Source organism: Streptopelia decaocto (assembly GCF_964273445.1).
Source record: "Streptopelia decaocto genome assembly, chromosome: 3".
In the NCBI taxonomy this organism is placed as follows: domain Eukaryota; kingdom Metazoa; phylum Chordata; class Aves; order Columbiformes; family Columbidae; genus Streptopelia; species Streptopelia decaocto.
The window spans coordinates 23,435,236-23,448,283 of NC_138656.1; the positions used below are offsets into that span (position 1 = coordinate 23,435,236).

A 13,048-nucleotide genomic window follows, 5' to 3' on the forward strand; every position below is an offset into this window, starting at 1 on the left:
CATGCACAGCTTGTTGTCTGCTGTATACTCATTAGACTCACCAAGGTAGCGTTTGTACATTCACGAGCTTCCCTCCTGGGATATTCCCCTAGTTGTTGATTTAGATATTCCACCACTGATTGCTGTGCACTGCCCACCTCAACACTGTTGTGTACAGCATGCAGCAATCCACTTAATATTGTTGTTAATTCTGGCTATGGGCTACAGCAGAAGGGGTTGAAACTACCTGGGAAAACTGGCCTCTTGGGTGTATAGATGTGTTCTGCATGACTTTTACACATTTTAAGTGTGGTACTAAATAAAAGTACACACAAAATGACAAAAAAAATGATGTACCTAGAAGAAGGTCTCAGAGTAATACATCGCTGGTGTGCTTTGCAGGTATATTTTATTATAGCGAGGCAACAAGTAACTGAAGTGGTAACTGAAAAGGTGTGAGGAAAACTCAGGTTTTTCTGAGGCAGCTGAAGCTACTCAGCTGTAGCCATTAACTCTGCACATTTTCTATGCTGCAGACCAGTTCACTGTTGCCCTATGTTTCGTATAAAATATATGAAGTCTGTAACAGTATCATTATCACTGAGTACACCTAGAGGAGGCACATGATCAATGTGAAAAGCCAGCCTCAGGAATTGGAAACCAAGGAATAAAGCTGTGTGTGCGTTTATTGGCAACAATATATATTATTGTGCCAGGAAGTTTCTTGGTGATTGGTGAGATAAAATAAGCATAGAAAAGACAGGAATGGAAAATTCCCTATCCTCTGTGTATTTATAGAAGCACACAACCCTGTGCTCTAATCAGTTCGGTGGCAAAGGGAAGATTTTAGCAAAGATGATGGAAACTAGATAGCCCCTGGGTGCTAGCAAACTGGACTTTCATTCCACTTGTTACAATTTTTTTTTTAGCTGAATTTGTGCTCTCAAAGTAGTCTCCCTAATTTGCTCAGCTGATTAAGCCACTGCACATCCTACTGTTGGTTAGCAGTCTTGGGATAGTCAAGCCTGCTTCAGAGGAAGGATTAAATGACAGATTAGAAGTTCTGAAGATTGAAAAAGACTGTCATGATAAGCACGTTCAGCAATGACTAGCGTGAACCAGAGCCAAACTAGTTCCTGGATTCCCAGAACACAAAGTTCAAAAAGAAAAGTTTATAATGAATTTCATTATAGTTTGACTCAAGGTAAATACTTGATTAAAGAAGACATTACAGTCTGTAAGCTCTGTAATTTTCTTCACACACACTAATCATTCCAGCTTCCTCCTACACTAGTAGGTATTAATTTTCAGTTTTATAGCTTTCAGTGAATTCTTAAATATAATTTACTTTTTCCTCACATGCACTATTCGTTTTTATTCATACAGACATCCAACAAAAACTGAAGAAACGCTGCATTATATTGTAATAGCAATCAGACCCAGAAAGACAAAATGTATTTGAGCAATTTAGCTTCTGTGACAAAGTGGTAAGTAGGGAAGAAATATGACCCCATAGTTAAGATAGCAGCCTAGACTTGGAAAAATGGAGATAAGACTCCATTTCACCACTGCTTTCTTATTTTACTTTGGGCAAGTCACTTAATTCTCCACCCTTAAACAAGTCGATGTAATTTGTTATCACATATTCTACATAAAGAAAGGCACCCAAATGCACTTGTAGGACCAGGCTCCCTATGCCTCAACTCTCTTCCTATAAAAGGTGTGTAATAGCACGTTCCTGTCTCCACGTCGTGGTGTTCTTCATCGCAGAGAAGCAGAAGGGAACAAGAAGAAATTGAGTTTTCCATTTATCCCAGCAAGCAGCACAGCGAATTCTTCCCACAACTATCTCGCATCCACGTGCTGTGGGAGGCTGTGTCACGCCCTGTGCTTCACAAGCCTGTGGCTTTCTGGTCACGCCAAGATCACTGGCAAAGATGGGAGCTAATGCTGAAACAGGTATCTGTGCTCTGATAATGGTACTGAAACTGTCATTTATTTTACACAGAACATCAAATGGGCATTGAATGCTGATGAAGTGGGTTTTTATTACCAATCTGTGCTTCTGGGTAGGGAATCATAAATGCTGAAATATCTAAGTACTCCAGAGCAAATTTCATCAGTTTTTGCCTTAAGGACCATCTCATAGATGATGTAAGATAATATTGCTTCAAAATTTCTATTTTCAGCTTCACAAGTACAGGATCTGACCTAAAAATTTCACATGGGGGTATTTATACTAGCTACGAGAGATTGTTTTAATCAGAATGCACTTGTATATTTCTCTGAAAGATTACCCCACATTATGCTGGTAAAACCACTGAAACATAGTTATTACACAGCATCAGAATTAGTATCAACAGCTCCTCCTCAGGCATGCCTAGTCAGGACACATGGAGATAGGAACTGCCTATCTAGTTCTGTGCTACCGCAAGTAAATATTTCCTATGGTTCTGAGGCAGATGACCTGCAAGGGTAAAGCCACGTTAGTTGGAGCACACCAATGTACATCAGTGTTGGATGTGTCTTTAAGAAGCAGAGGAAACTGAGATTTAAGATCAAAATAGCAAGTCCGTGGTACTTTCCTGTACTTAAAACAAAATCAATAAAAAGAAACATACAGCTGGAAGGAAAGCTAGCTTGATACAATCACTGTAAATTAGAAGTCCTTTAAGGCAATGGAGGGTATATTTTCTTCCTCAGAATTAGGCATTTCAAATATTGACAGACCTAGTAAGGCACAATCAATATATCAATTCCTTTGTGAACTATTAATTATATATATTGCTGATGAATAGCCATTTAATTAGCATAATGGGAGGCTTCAGTGAAAAGGCTGTCTACCAAGCCTACTAGACCTAAAAATAGCAAGAGCTTTTCAACTGAGGCTTTGCATGAAATTGCTATTGCTCCACTTCTGGTCTCAACACTTGTTACATAGCTCAGCCAATACAGAGCTTGGCTAATAAAGTTTTTCCCCTTTATCACAGCAGTGCTGACATGTGTAATTTGTCCCTCTAAGGCATGGACAAGGGCTGGGTATGGATTACCTGAATCAGTTCATCAAGCTCTGTTGCATTCACACAGGAATGCTGAGAAACAAACGTCTGCTTCTGAATCACAATGGTGGTTCTCTGGGAGGTCTCATAAGGCTGCTCCAGGGCTTTAAATACTGTTGCTCCAATTATTAAATACACGACTACAACCAGAAAAATTGTTGAGACTGTCTTCCATTTCATAACATTAATGGCCGAATCACTTTCCTCCCGTGAGGAGAGCACAGTAGGCTTGGTGGAAAATGATAATCTTGGTTTGGAGTTCTGAGTGGCCGATTTGGGATCCAGCAAGTCAGGTGCCGCCACTGGCAAAACAGAAAAAGAAAGTTAATTTTTACGGTGCCGCTCAGATTTCGTTAATTTCTTGTCAAGAGATTACAGAAATTCTGTGGCTTCTAACTGGAACTCTTAAACTGATGAATCTTTCTGTTAAATTCCATGCCACATTGCAACAGATTTGCTGCTCTGAGTAGCAGTATCCATTTTACACACATATGGACATTTGTAGCATTTTCTATACGTATCTGTCCCCTTATGATATTCAATCAGTTCCAAAACACAGATTTCCTCTACACTCTCACATTTCTTTAAATTAGTATAAGATGGTATTTTGGTGCAGAAATTCTTTACATCCCTTAAGCCCTGCTAAGCAGCTTTCCAGCTGTGTTTTACCTCAGCATTACAGAAGTAGCAGAAAAATACAAACATCTTTCTTCTTTCTTCTGCTTTCTCATCTATTTTGTCCTGTGCTCTGACAAATGCTCTTTTAGAACAGTTGCTCGATCACTTCTGAACTCCCCAGACACAGCCATAAAAACAGTATATTGCTCATCATCCTGGTGTTAAAGCGTTAATTGTGATCAATAACACCTTTCAGGAAATACCAGTAAAACATATGTGTGCTTACTGGAAAAGTCACCTATTTGTTAGAGCATGTATTTTTATTTACAGCTACAAAACCCCACCAGGTTACGAAAAGAGCAGCTGAGCATGTTATCAAGTATCTCGATAACTCATGTGACTACCAGCAACTACACGGGCACTAAAAAAAAATCCGCCACATCAAGTGCAGGTAAAGGTCTCCCGTGGGAAGATGGCCACAGCAGTTGACCACACGAGCTATATTTAAATTGTTTTGAATTACAAGTGCGTTTTGAACCGTCACCACACCGCTTCCAGCTACCGGTGGGAAAAGCCCAGATTTAAACCTAGAGGAAAGTCTCCCTCGGGACGGCCGAGGTGGGACATGTCCCCAGCAGGGCTGGCAGTGGCATTGGCAGGGTCGCCCCTGGGCACGGCCGGGCTCAGGCACCCACCTCGGTGCCGGGAATGGGGCCAGGAGAGATAGAGAGAGCCCCCCACCCGGCCCGAGCGGGGACCTGGACACCCCGCTGCCCCGGCCCCCTCCCCGCGGGCAACCCGGGGCACGGGCACGGCCTCCCCCGCGCCGCACACCTTGCCAGGGGAGCCCCCCTCCCCGCCGCCTTCCCTTTCCCGTCGCAGCCCCGCGACCCCCCGAGCCCCCAAAGACGGTTCCGGGGGCCGCGGCGCTCCCGGCCGGCCCCGCCGAGCTCGCTGCCCGGCCGCCCGGGACAGCGCCGACCCCGCCGCGGCCGCCGGTGGCGAACAAAGGAGCGGGCACCGGGCATCGCCGCTCCGCCGCCAGCCCCGCCGCTTCCTCCCCGCGGCCGGTGCAATGCGCCGGGGGATGCCCAGCGCCCCCGAAGGGCGCAGTCCCGGTGCGGCGGGTGAGCCCCGGAGCTGCCGCCGGCGGGGATGCTCCGCGTCGGGGAGCGGCGCGGGGGCGAGGCGGCCGGCGGCGGGGCCGGGGCGCGGCGCGGCGCGGGGCCAGGAAGGGAAGGCAGGGGAGGCAGCCAGGCAAGGTACAAAGGGGACCCGGGCCGCCGCGGCGCGGGGAGCATCCCGGGGTCCCCCCGCGTCCGGGCGTGGGGGAAGAAGGGGCGCATGCAGCATCCGCAAGGCTGGAAGCGGGGAGGCACGCCATTGTGCTCGTACTCACTTCTTATTTACCGACCCGGTGCCCTCTCCTCGCTCCACGGGCAGGCATTTTTCAGGGCTTGGGTAGATATAGTTAAAGCAGATTAAAAAATATAAAAAAATATAAAAAAATAAAAGAAAGGAAGGAGCAGACAGAGAGGAAGAGGCTGATGGATGGGTCTGGAGGAGAGGGAGCGGCAGGGGCGGGCGGGCTGGCAGCGCGGATCCCGCCGGCTCCCCCCGGCCCCGGGGCGTGCGAGGTGCCTCACGTCTTGCATCGCGCATCGCACATCGTGGCGTGTGTGTGTGGCCGTGCGTGTGTTGTCTGTGTGTGTGTGTGTGTCCGTGCGTGAGTGTGTCCGTGCGTGCTCCGGTGCGCGGGGCGTGCGGAGCAGCCCGAGCCCCGTGATGCCTTTTGTGGGGCGGCGGGCACCCGCGCCGCTGGTTACCCCCCCCACTCCGCACCCCTTCCGCGCCCTCCACCGGCGGGGGGGGCAGCGCCGCGCCGTTCACCACTGCCCCCGGCCCGCCGGGGGGTTGCGCGCCCCTCCGCGCCTGTCCGCGGAGGCAGCCCTACAGCCCAGCTGGGCGGCGGCAGATGCTGTACGGGCGCAGGGAAAAAATGGAGGGGAAGGGGAGGCGAGGGGGAGGCAGAGCGGTACCTGCGGAGACCAAGGTCTCGCCTGGAAACGAGCGAGGAGGGAGGCGAGAGGGAGGAGAAGACACCGGCCACCCCCGCCGGCTACACAGAACCTGCCGGCGGACCCCGCTCCAGCCTCAAACGCGACCGCCTCGCCAGAGCCTCCTCGTGAACTTTTGAACTAGAAGAAATGTCAGGGCAGCGGGAGCGGGGGGACAAGCGGGGAGACCCCGGCCCTCGCCGGGGAGCGGCGCGGAGCAAGGCGGCTCCGTCCTTCCCGGCTTGGCCTGGCGTTTAACCCGTGTGCTTTGCAGCCCGGTGTTTTGCTGCAAGGAGTTAACTAGGTGGGATCTAGGAGTCAGGGGTGGTAGCTACTCTCCTGTCGCACGGACTGCCAGCGTCCTGCTTCCTTCCATTTTAGTCTGACAGATACATCAGAAATGCTGCTTCACCTGTGGTTTCTGCAACTAAGAAGTCTGAAATTATTCCTGTTATCTTTGCTACGGGCTAACTCCCCAATTTCCTGGTCATCTATCACCTGTGACGTTATCCATGGGTCAGTTGTTCACATTGAGGTGACGAACATCTGCACTTGCCTAAAAGACAGAAGAGTATTTACCAAGAGGATCCAAAAACTGTTCCCACAACCACTCTCTCAAAAGTCTCCGCAAACATGTTAAAAAACTACTCATAACAAATGGGTATAGGTCACAAGCATTTAAAGCTTGAGGCTGTATCTGTAAAATGGCTGAAGACAGTCATACATTGGGTGTTTAATTAGCTATAATCCTACTCAAATCAGCACCATCATCAGCAAACACTTTAGTCACTTATTTCAATGCTTCTCCATATCAATGTGACATAATACAAATGAGTGTAATATTGACTTCCTTATGACTTCCATTTCAGCAGCATCAATCATGCCAGTTTTCCCTAGTGTGTCCACACATCTCCACAAGGCACAGCAGTGCCAGTCTGAGCTGGAGCCCATCACTCCCCATCGCCATGAACCAACAAAGCAGTTGTCAAGTGACAAGAGCCACTGAGCCCAACCCAACAAACCCTTTTGCAAGTCAACCTTCAGTCATGTGGTTGGCTTCACTGGCAAAGTCCCAATCCTTAAGCAAGAGAAGAAAAGTGAAATGCCCACTCCACTCTACTGATACTCCATTGCTCAAGGGATTCCTGAAGAGGAAATATTTTCATGCCTGGATCTTTTTTATGCCAAAAAAAATCACCATCTTTCTTCCCAAAAGATTTCGTAACCACCAACCTATATAAACACAGTTTGTTCCTATCTCATGGAAAAGAATAATTTCACGGGATTTCTTCCAACATCCTATGGGAAAATAGGCATGAAAATTTTCCTTCATGCTGACCTGTGTGTCTATAAAATGTTGTGGAAAATAGTACTGCACGTCTTCTTTAGCAATCTAAATATTTGGAATAAGATTTTGTTTTTCCTTGAGAGGAGGAATTATTAAAAGCTGAAAAGGGGTCATACATTGCCTACAATTTGAAATCAGTGGGAAGCCTCCCAATAGCTTCAGGAGCGTTTGGATCAGGCCTTAAATTGAGGCATTCCACCAAAAGGGGCAGAAACCATTTTGAGATCCACTATAGGAATGACTGAATTGGTACCTTAACTTGAATAACTGAAGAGCTGTCTCTGTGAAAGTGATTATTTCCACTAATTACCTAGTAAATGTCTCCAATATCTACATTCAGTTTGCTGATATTTTCCACCTACTGTGATCCCCGATGTAAACCCCAGCTGGAGCTTACTGCTTGCTTAAAGTGGACTTGATCTGTGCTTTCTCACTTCTCCTACAGGTGTAAGCACTCCACATATGGTAGGGACCTCTAATGACAGGCATCTTCAAATCCAGCAAGAAAACCAGTAATTCTTGTTGTGGTGTACAACAAAAAACATTGGGTATAGCAACTCCTATTTTCTGGAGGCCTTATATAAACCCAGCATTTATTCTGTGGAGTCGTGCCCTCCAAGATTTTTATTGCAAAGTATACCACACATTGTTCGAATATTGTGCGTGACTGTTTTGCCCTCAGATTTGGAACTGACATTCTACCGGTTTGATGCATCGAGCCTGAGCTTTACTAAACAAACACACTGCAGCATATCACTGACAAAACATACCACCAACCAACAATGACAAGATTAAGTAATAAAAGGTGCTACAATACAGAGCTCCAATCTTGTAAGCAAATGGGTTTGCTGCTGAGCCAAATACATTTATCTGGACAAACTGGAAAAAAAAAATGTTCCTAAGACTAAGCATGTGCAGGTTTGTGTATTTCATGCTAAGAGAAAGACTCACAAAGTACGGGACCATCAAATGCTGTCTAACAATGTATTGGCATGAGCTTGGGAAGGCCACATTACTCGCAGAAAGTGGCTGCTGTAAGCTGCTCAGCCTTTTGAAAAATAGGCTCAGCTGAGAGAGGCAGGCATGCAGCACGCAGGGGAAGTCAAAGCTGCATGATAAGCATAGCAGTCACAGATCCATACACCTAGCAGCTGTAAATGATCTAACCATAGCTTTGATAGGGCAGGAGCATACTTGTAAGGAAGTAGTTATTCCAGGAAAATATCACCCTAGAAAGACCAATTTAAAAAGTATACATAAAAGTACCTTTATCTGTCGCTAACACTTCCCTTTTTCCAAGTGCAGGAGCCATCCCCTCCCTGGCAGGCCATGAAAAGCACTTGCTTTGTGCCCAGACAAGGGGCTGCTGCTAAGCCCCCACCTCTGGGTGTAAGAAACGCTCCTCTCCTTTAACCAGCTTTGGAATAGGAGGCATCACAGCTTCCAGCCTCATTTAGTTGCCAAGGACTTCTACATTCCCAAGGGATTGTTATGGCAAGGGTTCCAGTGAGGACATTTCCTTGACTGACTTCAACAGGCTATTCAGACGGGCACCTATTTAACTCGCCACAGGGTGACCCATGCAATTGATCAGACAGAGTATTGCTCTGGGCTTCAGGCCTTGCTGTGGACACAGCATCTGCCATTCCAAAGAAAATGATACATCCTTATGACACTAGAGCAGGAAACCTCTGCCTCTCTTCAGAATCAGCCACACCATACACCTGGTTACATTTAAGGATAAACCTTTGCTACTGCTAAGTTTCATTACAACAGAGCTCAGCAGAGATACTACTGGTCTTATTTAATAAGTTAATTTTAAGGCTTATTTTACTTATTCAGCAGCACTTATAAATGTCTTGTCTCTTGACTTCTTTGGAGACATTCAAAGATCTCTGTCAGTTCTTTATGGATAATTATGACATTAAAGCCATGCCATGTTCTGCCCTTAAACCATTAGTCATAGCCTGCTATAGGAATTTACACTAAATGAGAAACTAATGGCATACAGCCTGATTTCCCTTTGAGCAAACGAGGAAACAGAGCATGTGCTTCCCAGGCGGTGAGGACACGGGGCTGCTCCCAGTGACCTTGCTGAGACCGCAGCGTCCCAGCCCACCACCAGTGTTAGGAGGGCAGAGAGAAGGCAAGAGACAGGAGACACCCGCAGTTCAGTGATACTCAGCTGTCCTCTGCCTCTGAAAATGGCAAAAGCCTTAAGGAATCCCACTTAAAAACATCATCACTTTTAATTCACATTTTTAAATGAATTAAGTATACGCAGTACAACCAGAATATGTATTAATGAGTTTTACCTCACTAGCAACATATTACATCTACCATGGGTGTCTGTCTTATGGTGTGATGAATTATTTGTTCAGCAGAAAAGCCATTGTTTCTCACCTCATCAATTACTAGAAAAAATGTTTACATGTACCAAGCTATTTTCATACAGCTCAGCTGTCAGTTTTAATTAGGTTCTAATTCTTTCCATCACTAGTAATTCTTATCTATTTATCCACGCGAAGCAAGTGGGAAGTTGTTTTAGAACCCATAAAGTATTCACTGTTGTAATTAATATCTTGAATGTGTATTTTTCTCTACTGGCTTGCAAATCTCCCAGTGGGTTTCCTCCCTGCCTGTGTCGTGTTATTGGACCTAATGGGATTTATTTGTCACATGTTCTGCCACTGTTTTTTCATATTTGCTTTCACAAATCTGTTATGCTTGGACAGCTTCAGAAGCAATGATTCTAACTTTTCAATAGCATTCTCATCAATGATAAATGTGAATTCCCATATGTCACCTTGATTATGTATCATTTATGCACAGGAAAAACTTACTACTACTTTGAATTACTGATCTGATGAGGGAAAGCTAGGGGTGCTTTGGGACGATTACTATATGTTTTTCTGTAATCATCAAAATGTTCTGCACAATTGCTGGTTTGTAATTTGTTTTTCATTTTCGCGAGTTGTGGTCTCTTCAAAATAGAAGACTGACACTGGGAATATCTAGATTTTATATCTGGCTGTCCACACCCATTAGTACCAATCATGAGGCTGTCTTCATAGATTTTCATGGCTCTACTGGATAACTTAGGAGATGGAAACCTAATCTTCGTATTGTCATTGCAGACTGAAAAAAAGCATGGAGTTCCTTGAAAGAAAGAGAACCCACACATAAGACTGTATACATCAGGCCTGGCAAGAGAATGAGCAAAGTTTATGCAGATTCTAAAGGTAGTTTTACTCGAGTAAGTAAGCAGGTGCTTACTTTTAAACTATGTCTTGAGGAGCTGAGGATTTGATTTTTATGTTTATAAAGTACAACAGCCACATTTTAGCAAGCTCTGGAAATAGTGACACAGACCTATGGCACAACAATCTGTAAATTAAATTAGATACAGACAGAGGACACTGGAAATCACCTAAAATAACATTAGTGCTTTCCTTGTAGAGTAAGCCACAAATAAAATTTGGAAGAAACAAAACAAATCGGAGAGGAGAGGAGAGGAGAGGAGAGGAGAGGAGAGGAGAGGAGAGGAGAGGAGAGGAGAGGAGAGGAGAGGAGAGGAGAGGAGAGGAGAGGAGAGGAGAGGAGAGGAGAGGAGAGGAGAGGAGAGGAGAGGAGAGGAGAGGAGAGAAAGGGAAGGGAAGGGAAGGGAAGGGAAGGGAAGGGAAGGGAAGGGAAGGGAAGGGAAGGGAAGGGAAGGGAAGGGAAGGGAAGGGAAGGGAAGGGAAGGGAAGGGAAGGGAAGGGAAGGGAAGGGAAGGGAAGGGAAGGGAAGGGAAGGGAAGGGAAAATAGCCCAGGCTATACTAGATAGGTATGCAGGGACAATGAAAAAACTTGCTAGCAGAAATAAAGAAAACAAATGAGGAGATGAAAAAGAAGAACATTAAGTATCATCTGTGTTTTAAAACCACCAGACTTACTCTACGTGGCAGTAGCCATAAGAGAAAGTGCAATTAAATTTACGAATTATTTTCAAATGTGCACAAGAGACTGTTTTCTGGCAGCCTCTGTGTGTTCAGCTACATGGAGATACAGATTTTTTTTATAGAAAGACAGCATTTGCTAGTTTTTTGTTTGTTTGTTTCAAATTTTAATTCAAGGGTTTGTTCTATGGATAGACCTCTTATTTTATGTCTTCTCAATTATTTTGTCATTTTCTTTTTCCCCCATGCCAGGCACAGAGCTCACAAATCACAGCATGAAACTACTCTGTGTGCTAGTGCTAATGTCAAAATATGGCAGTTATAAGTAATGGTTAGTTAATTTAAAGAGGCATAGAGTTTCAGCTTTTAAATCACTGAGAAAAAAAAAAAGTATCTTCCGGTTTCCCACTTAAGCACCTAAACACAGGTGAAGAGGTAATTTCATATCACATTAATAGTCTGACTTTGAAAATCAGGGCATCACAACTTCATAGCTTTATCCACAAAGGATCACCTGCCATTTCCATCTTTCTGCCATGATAAAGATGCCACCAGCACCATGCAGATGGGTGAACATAGCCCAGTTTTCCTGAGGTGCTTGGACAGCAAGAGGCATAAACTGCTGCCACTCAGATCCATGGTGCCTTGCCATTGCTCAGCGCTTCCATCCTTGAACACTCTTCCCTCTATTTTCTTTAAAGTGTAGACCTTGAAATTCTGGGCTTGGTGGTTTAATCTTGGGTTGGCAGCTATGGACTGTGTTGGCAGGATGACAAGGTTCTTCCTCATCCTTTCAGCTTTAAAGTATTTGCAAATCTATCTTTACAAGTAGGGTCTTTCAGTTGTGTTATGCCACTGATGTTAAGCATGCAAGGAGACTGATCCACTGTTTTGTACAATTCCCTGGTTTATTTTCAGTTGTCAGAGGGAACATTAAAAGCTGGCCTGCAGCTCCAATGAAAACGCAGGTACAAAATATAGAAGAAGATTGACCCACACTTTCCTCTTTGCGTAGCAAATATAAATATACTCTAGATGTAAATACCCCAGGCACCAAACAGAACCAGAACCAGGGTGACTGATGAGAAAGTTACTTTATATGACTCCTTCACATAAAACAGCTAAAATTAATATTATGAAATTTCCATGACATTTCAGCAGCCTGGACATGAATGCTGTTCTGTTTCTAAAATGTTCAACATCTTAACATTATTAGAATCACTTGCCTGAAAAGATCACTTGCCCTATCACTTGAATGGGCAAAGTAAGACTGTAAAAAATTAATTATGCTAGAGTAAAAGGTATTATTCAATAAAAAATATTTTTCTAAATTATTTATATTGGTAATAGATATAGCACAAGTGAGCTCTTATAACAAGTTACGCAACCTTTCTGTGAATTTGTTAAAAATGGGAGTATAACGATTTTAAAAGCATATGTGCCACGGAAAGTTAGTAGAAAAGCCATAAAGAAAGAAATTCCTGAAATTATTGCTTTCTTAGCTTTTCATATTCTATCTTATAACAACTTCAGCTATTAAGGAGATTGCTACTCGAAAAATTTACTATAAGGCATTTTCCAGGAATAATATCTCAATGGAAGAAATACAACAAAAGTGATGAGTAAGGAAGCCTCAGGCTGGACATTTGTGCCAGATCTTGGGGACTCACTGGCAATTCCTTCATTTTACAGGGACTTTTCTTACTTGTAAAAATTGCCTAGAATATTTCAGAAAGTCAGCTATGATCACAATATTGTAACTAGTAAAGTAGACTTGTGGGAAAAATATCCCCTATTTGTAATTTACAGGGTCACAGGTCCTGCATCCTGCCAGGAAATCCACAGGAATACGTGTAATCCGGATGTGAGGGATATTGGATATACCTGTTCATCTCAGCAGAACCCTGCACAAGGAGCCATCTGGGAATTAAGAGCAAGCTGTTGCATGCGTAAGATCGTGCAGCATAACACAGAAACCTTGCCAGCTCCTGAAGGTAGGGCAGGCATGGTCTTAGCAACGCACTCCGACTAGGAACTCCGGCCTCTCA

General features: G+C 44.6%; 1 protein-coding gene across 4 annotated transcripts in view; it reads right to left on the reverse strand.

Annotated features, from left to right (window-relative positions):
* KCNK2 (potassium two pore domain channel subfamily K member 2) overlaps nt 1-13,048 on the reverse strand; it is a 142,876-nt gene that overhangs the window by 74,195 nt on the left and 55,633 nt on the right. The window contains exons 1-3 of one of the 4 annotated variants that reach the window (XM_082048072.1): nt 6,126-6,164; nt 5,056-5,112; nt 3,030-3,340 (exon numbers count right to left, since the gene is read on the reverse strand). In XM_082048072.1, the coding sequence (XP_081904198.1) occupies nt 3,030-3,340; nt 5,056 (312 nt within the window). In that variant the 5' untranslated portion in view covers nt 5,057-5,112; nt 6,126-6,164. Of the gene's footprint in view, nt 1-3,029; nt 3,341-5,055; nt 5,461-5,695; nt 5,850-6,125; nt 6,165-13,048 lie in introns of those variants that run through there. The other 3 variants (XM_082048071.1, XM_082048070.1, XM_082048069.1) reach the window with 3 other exon arrangements.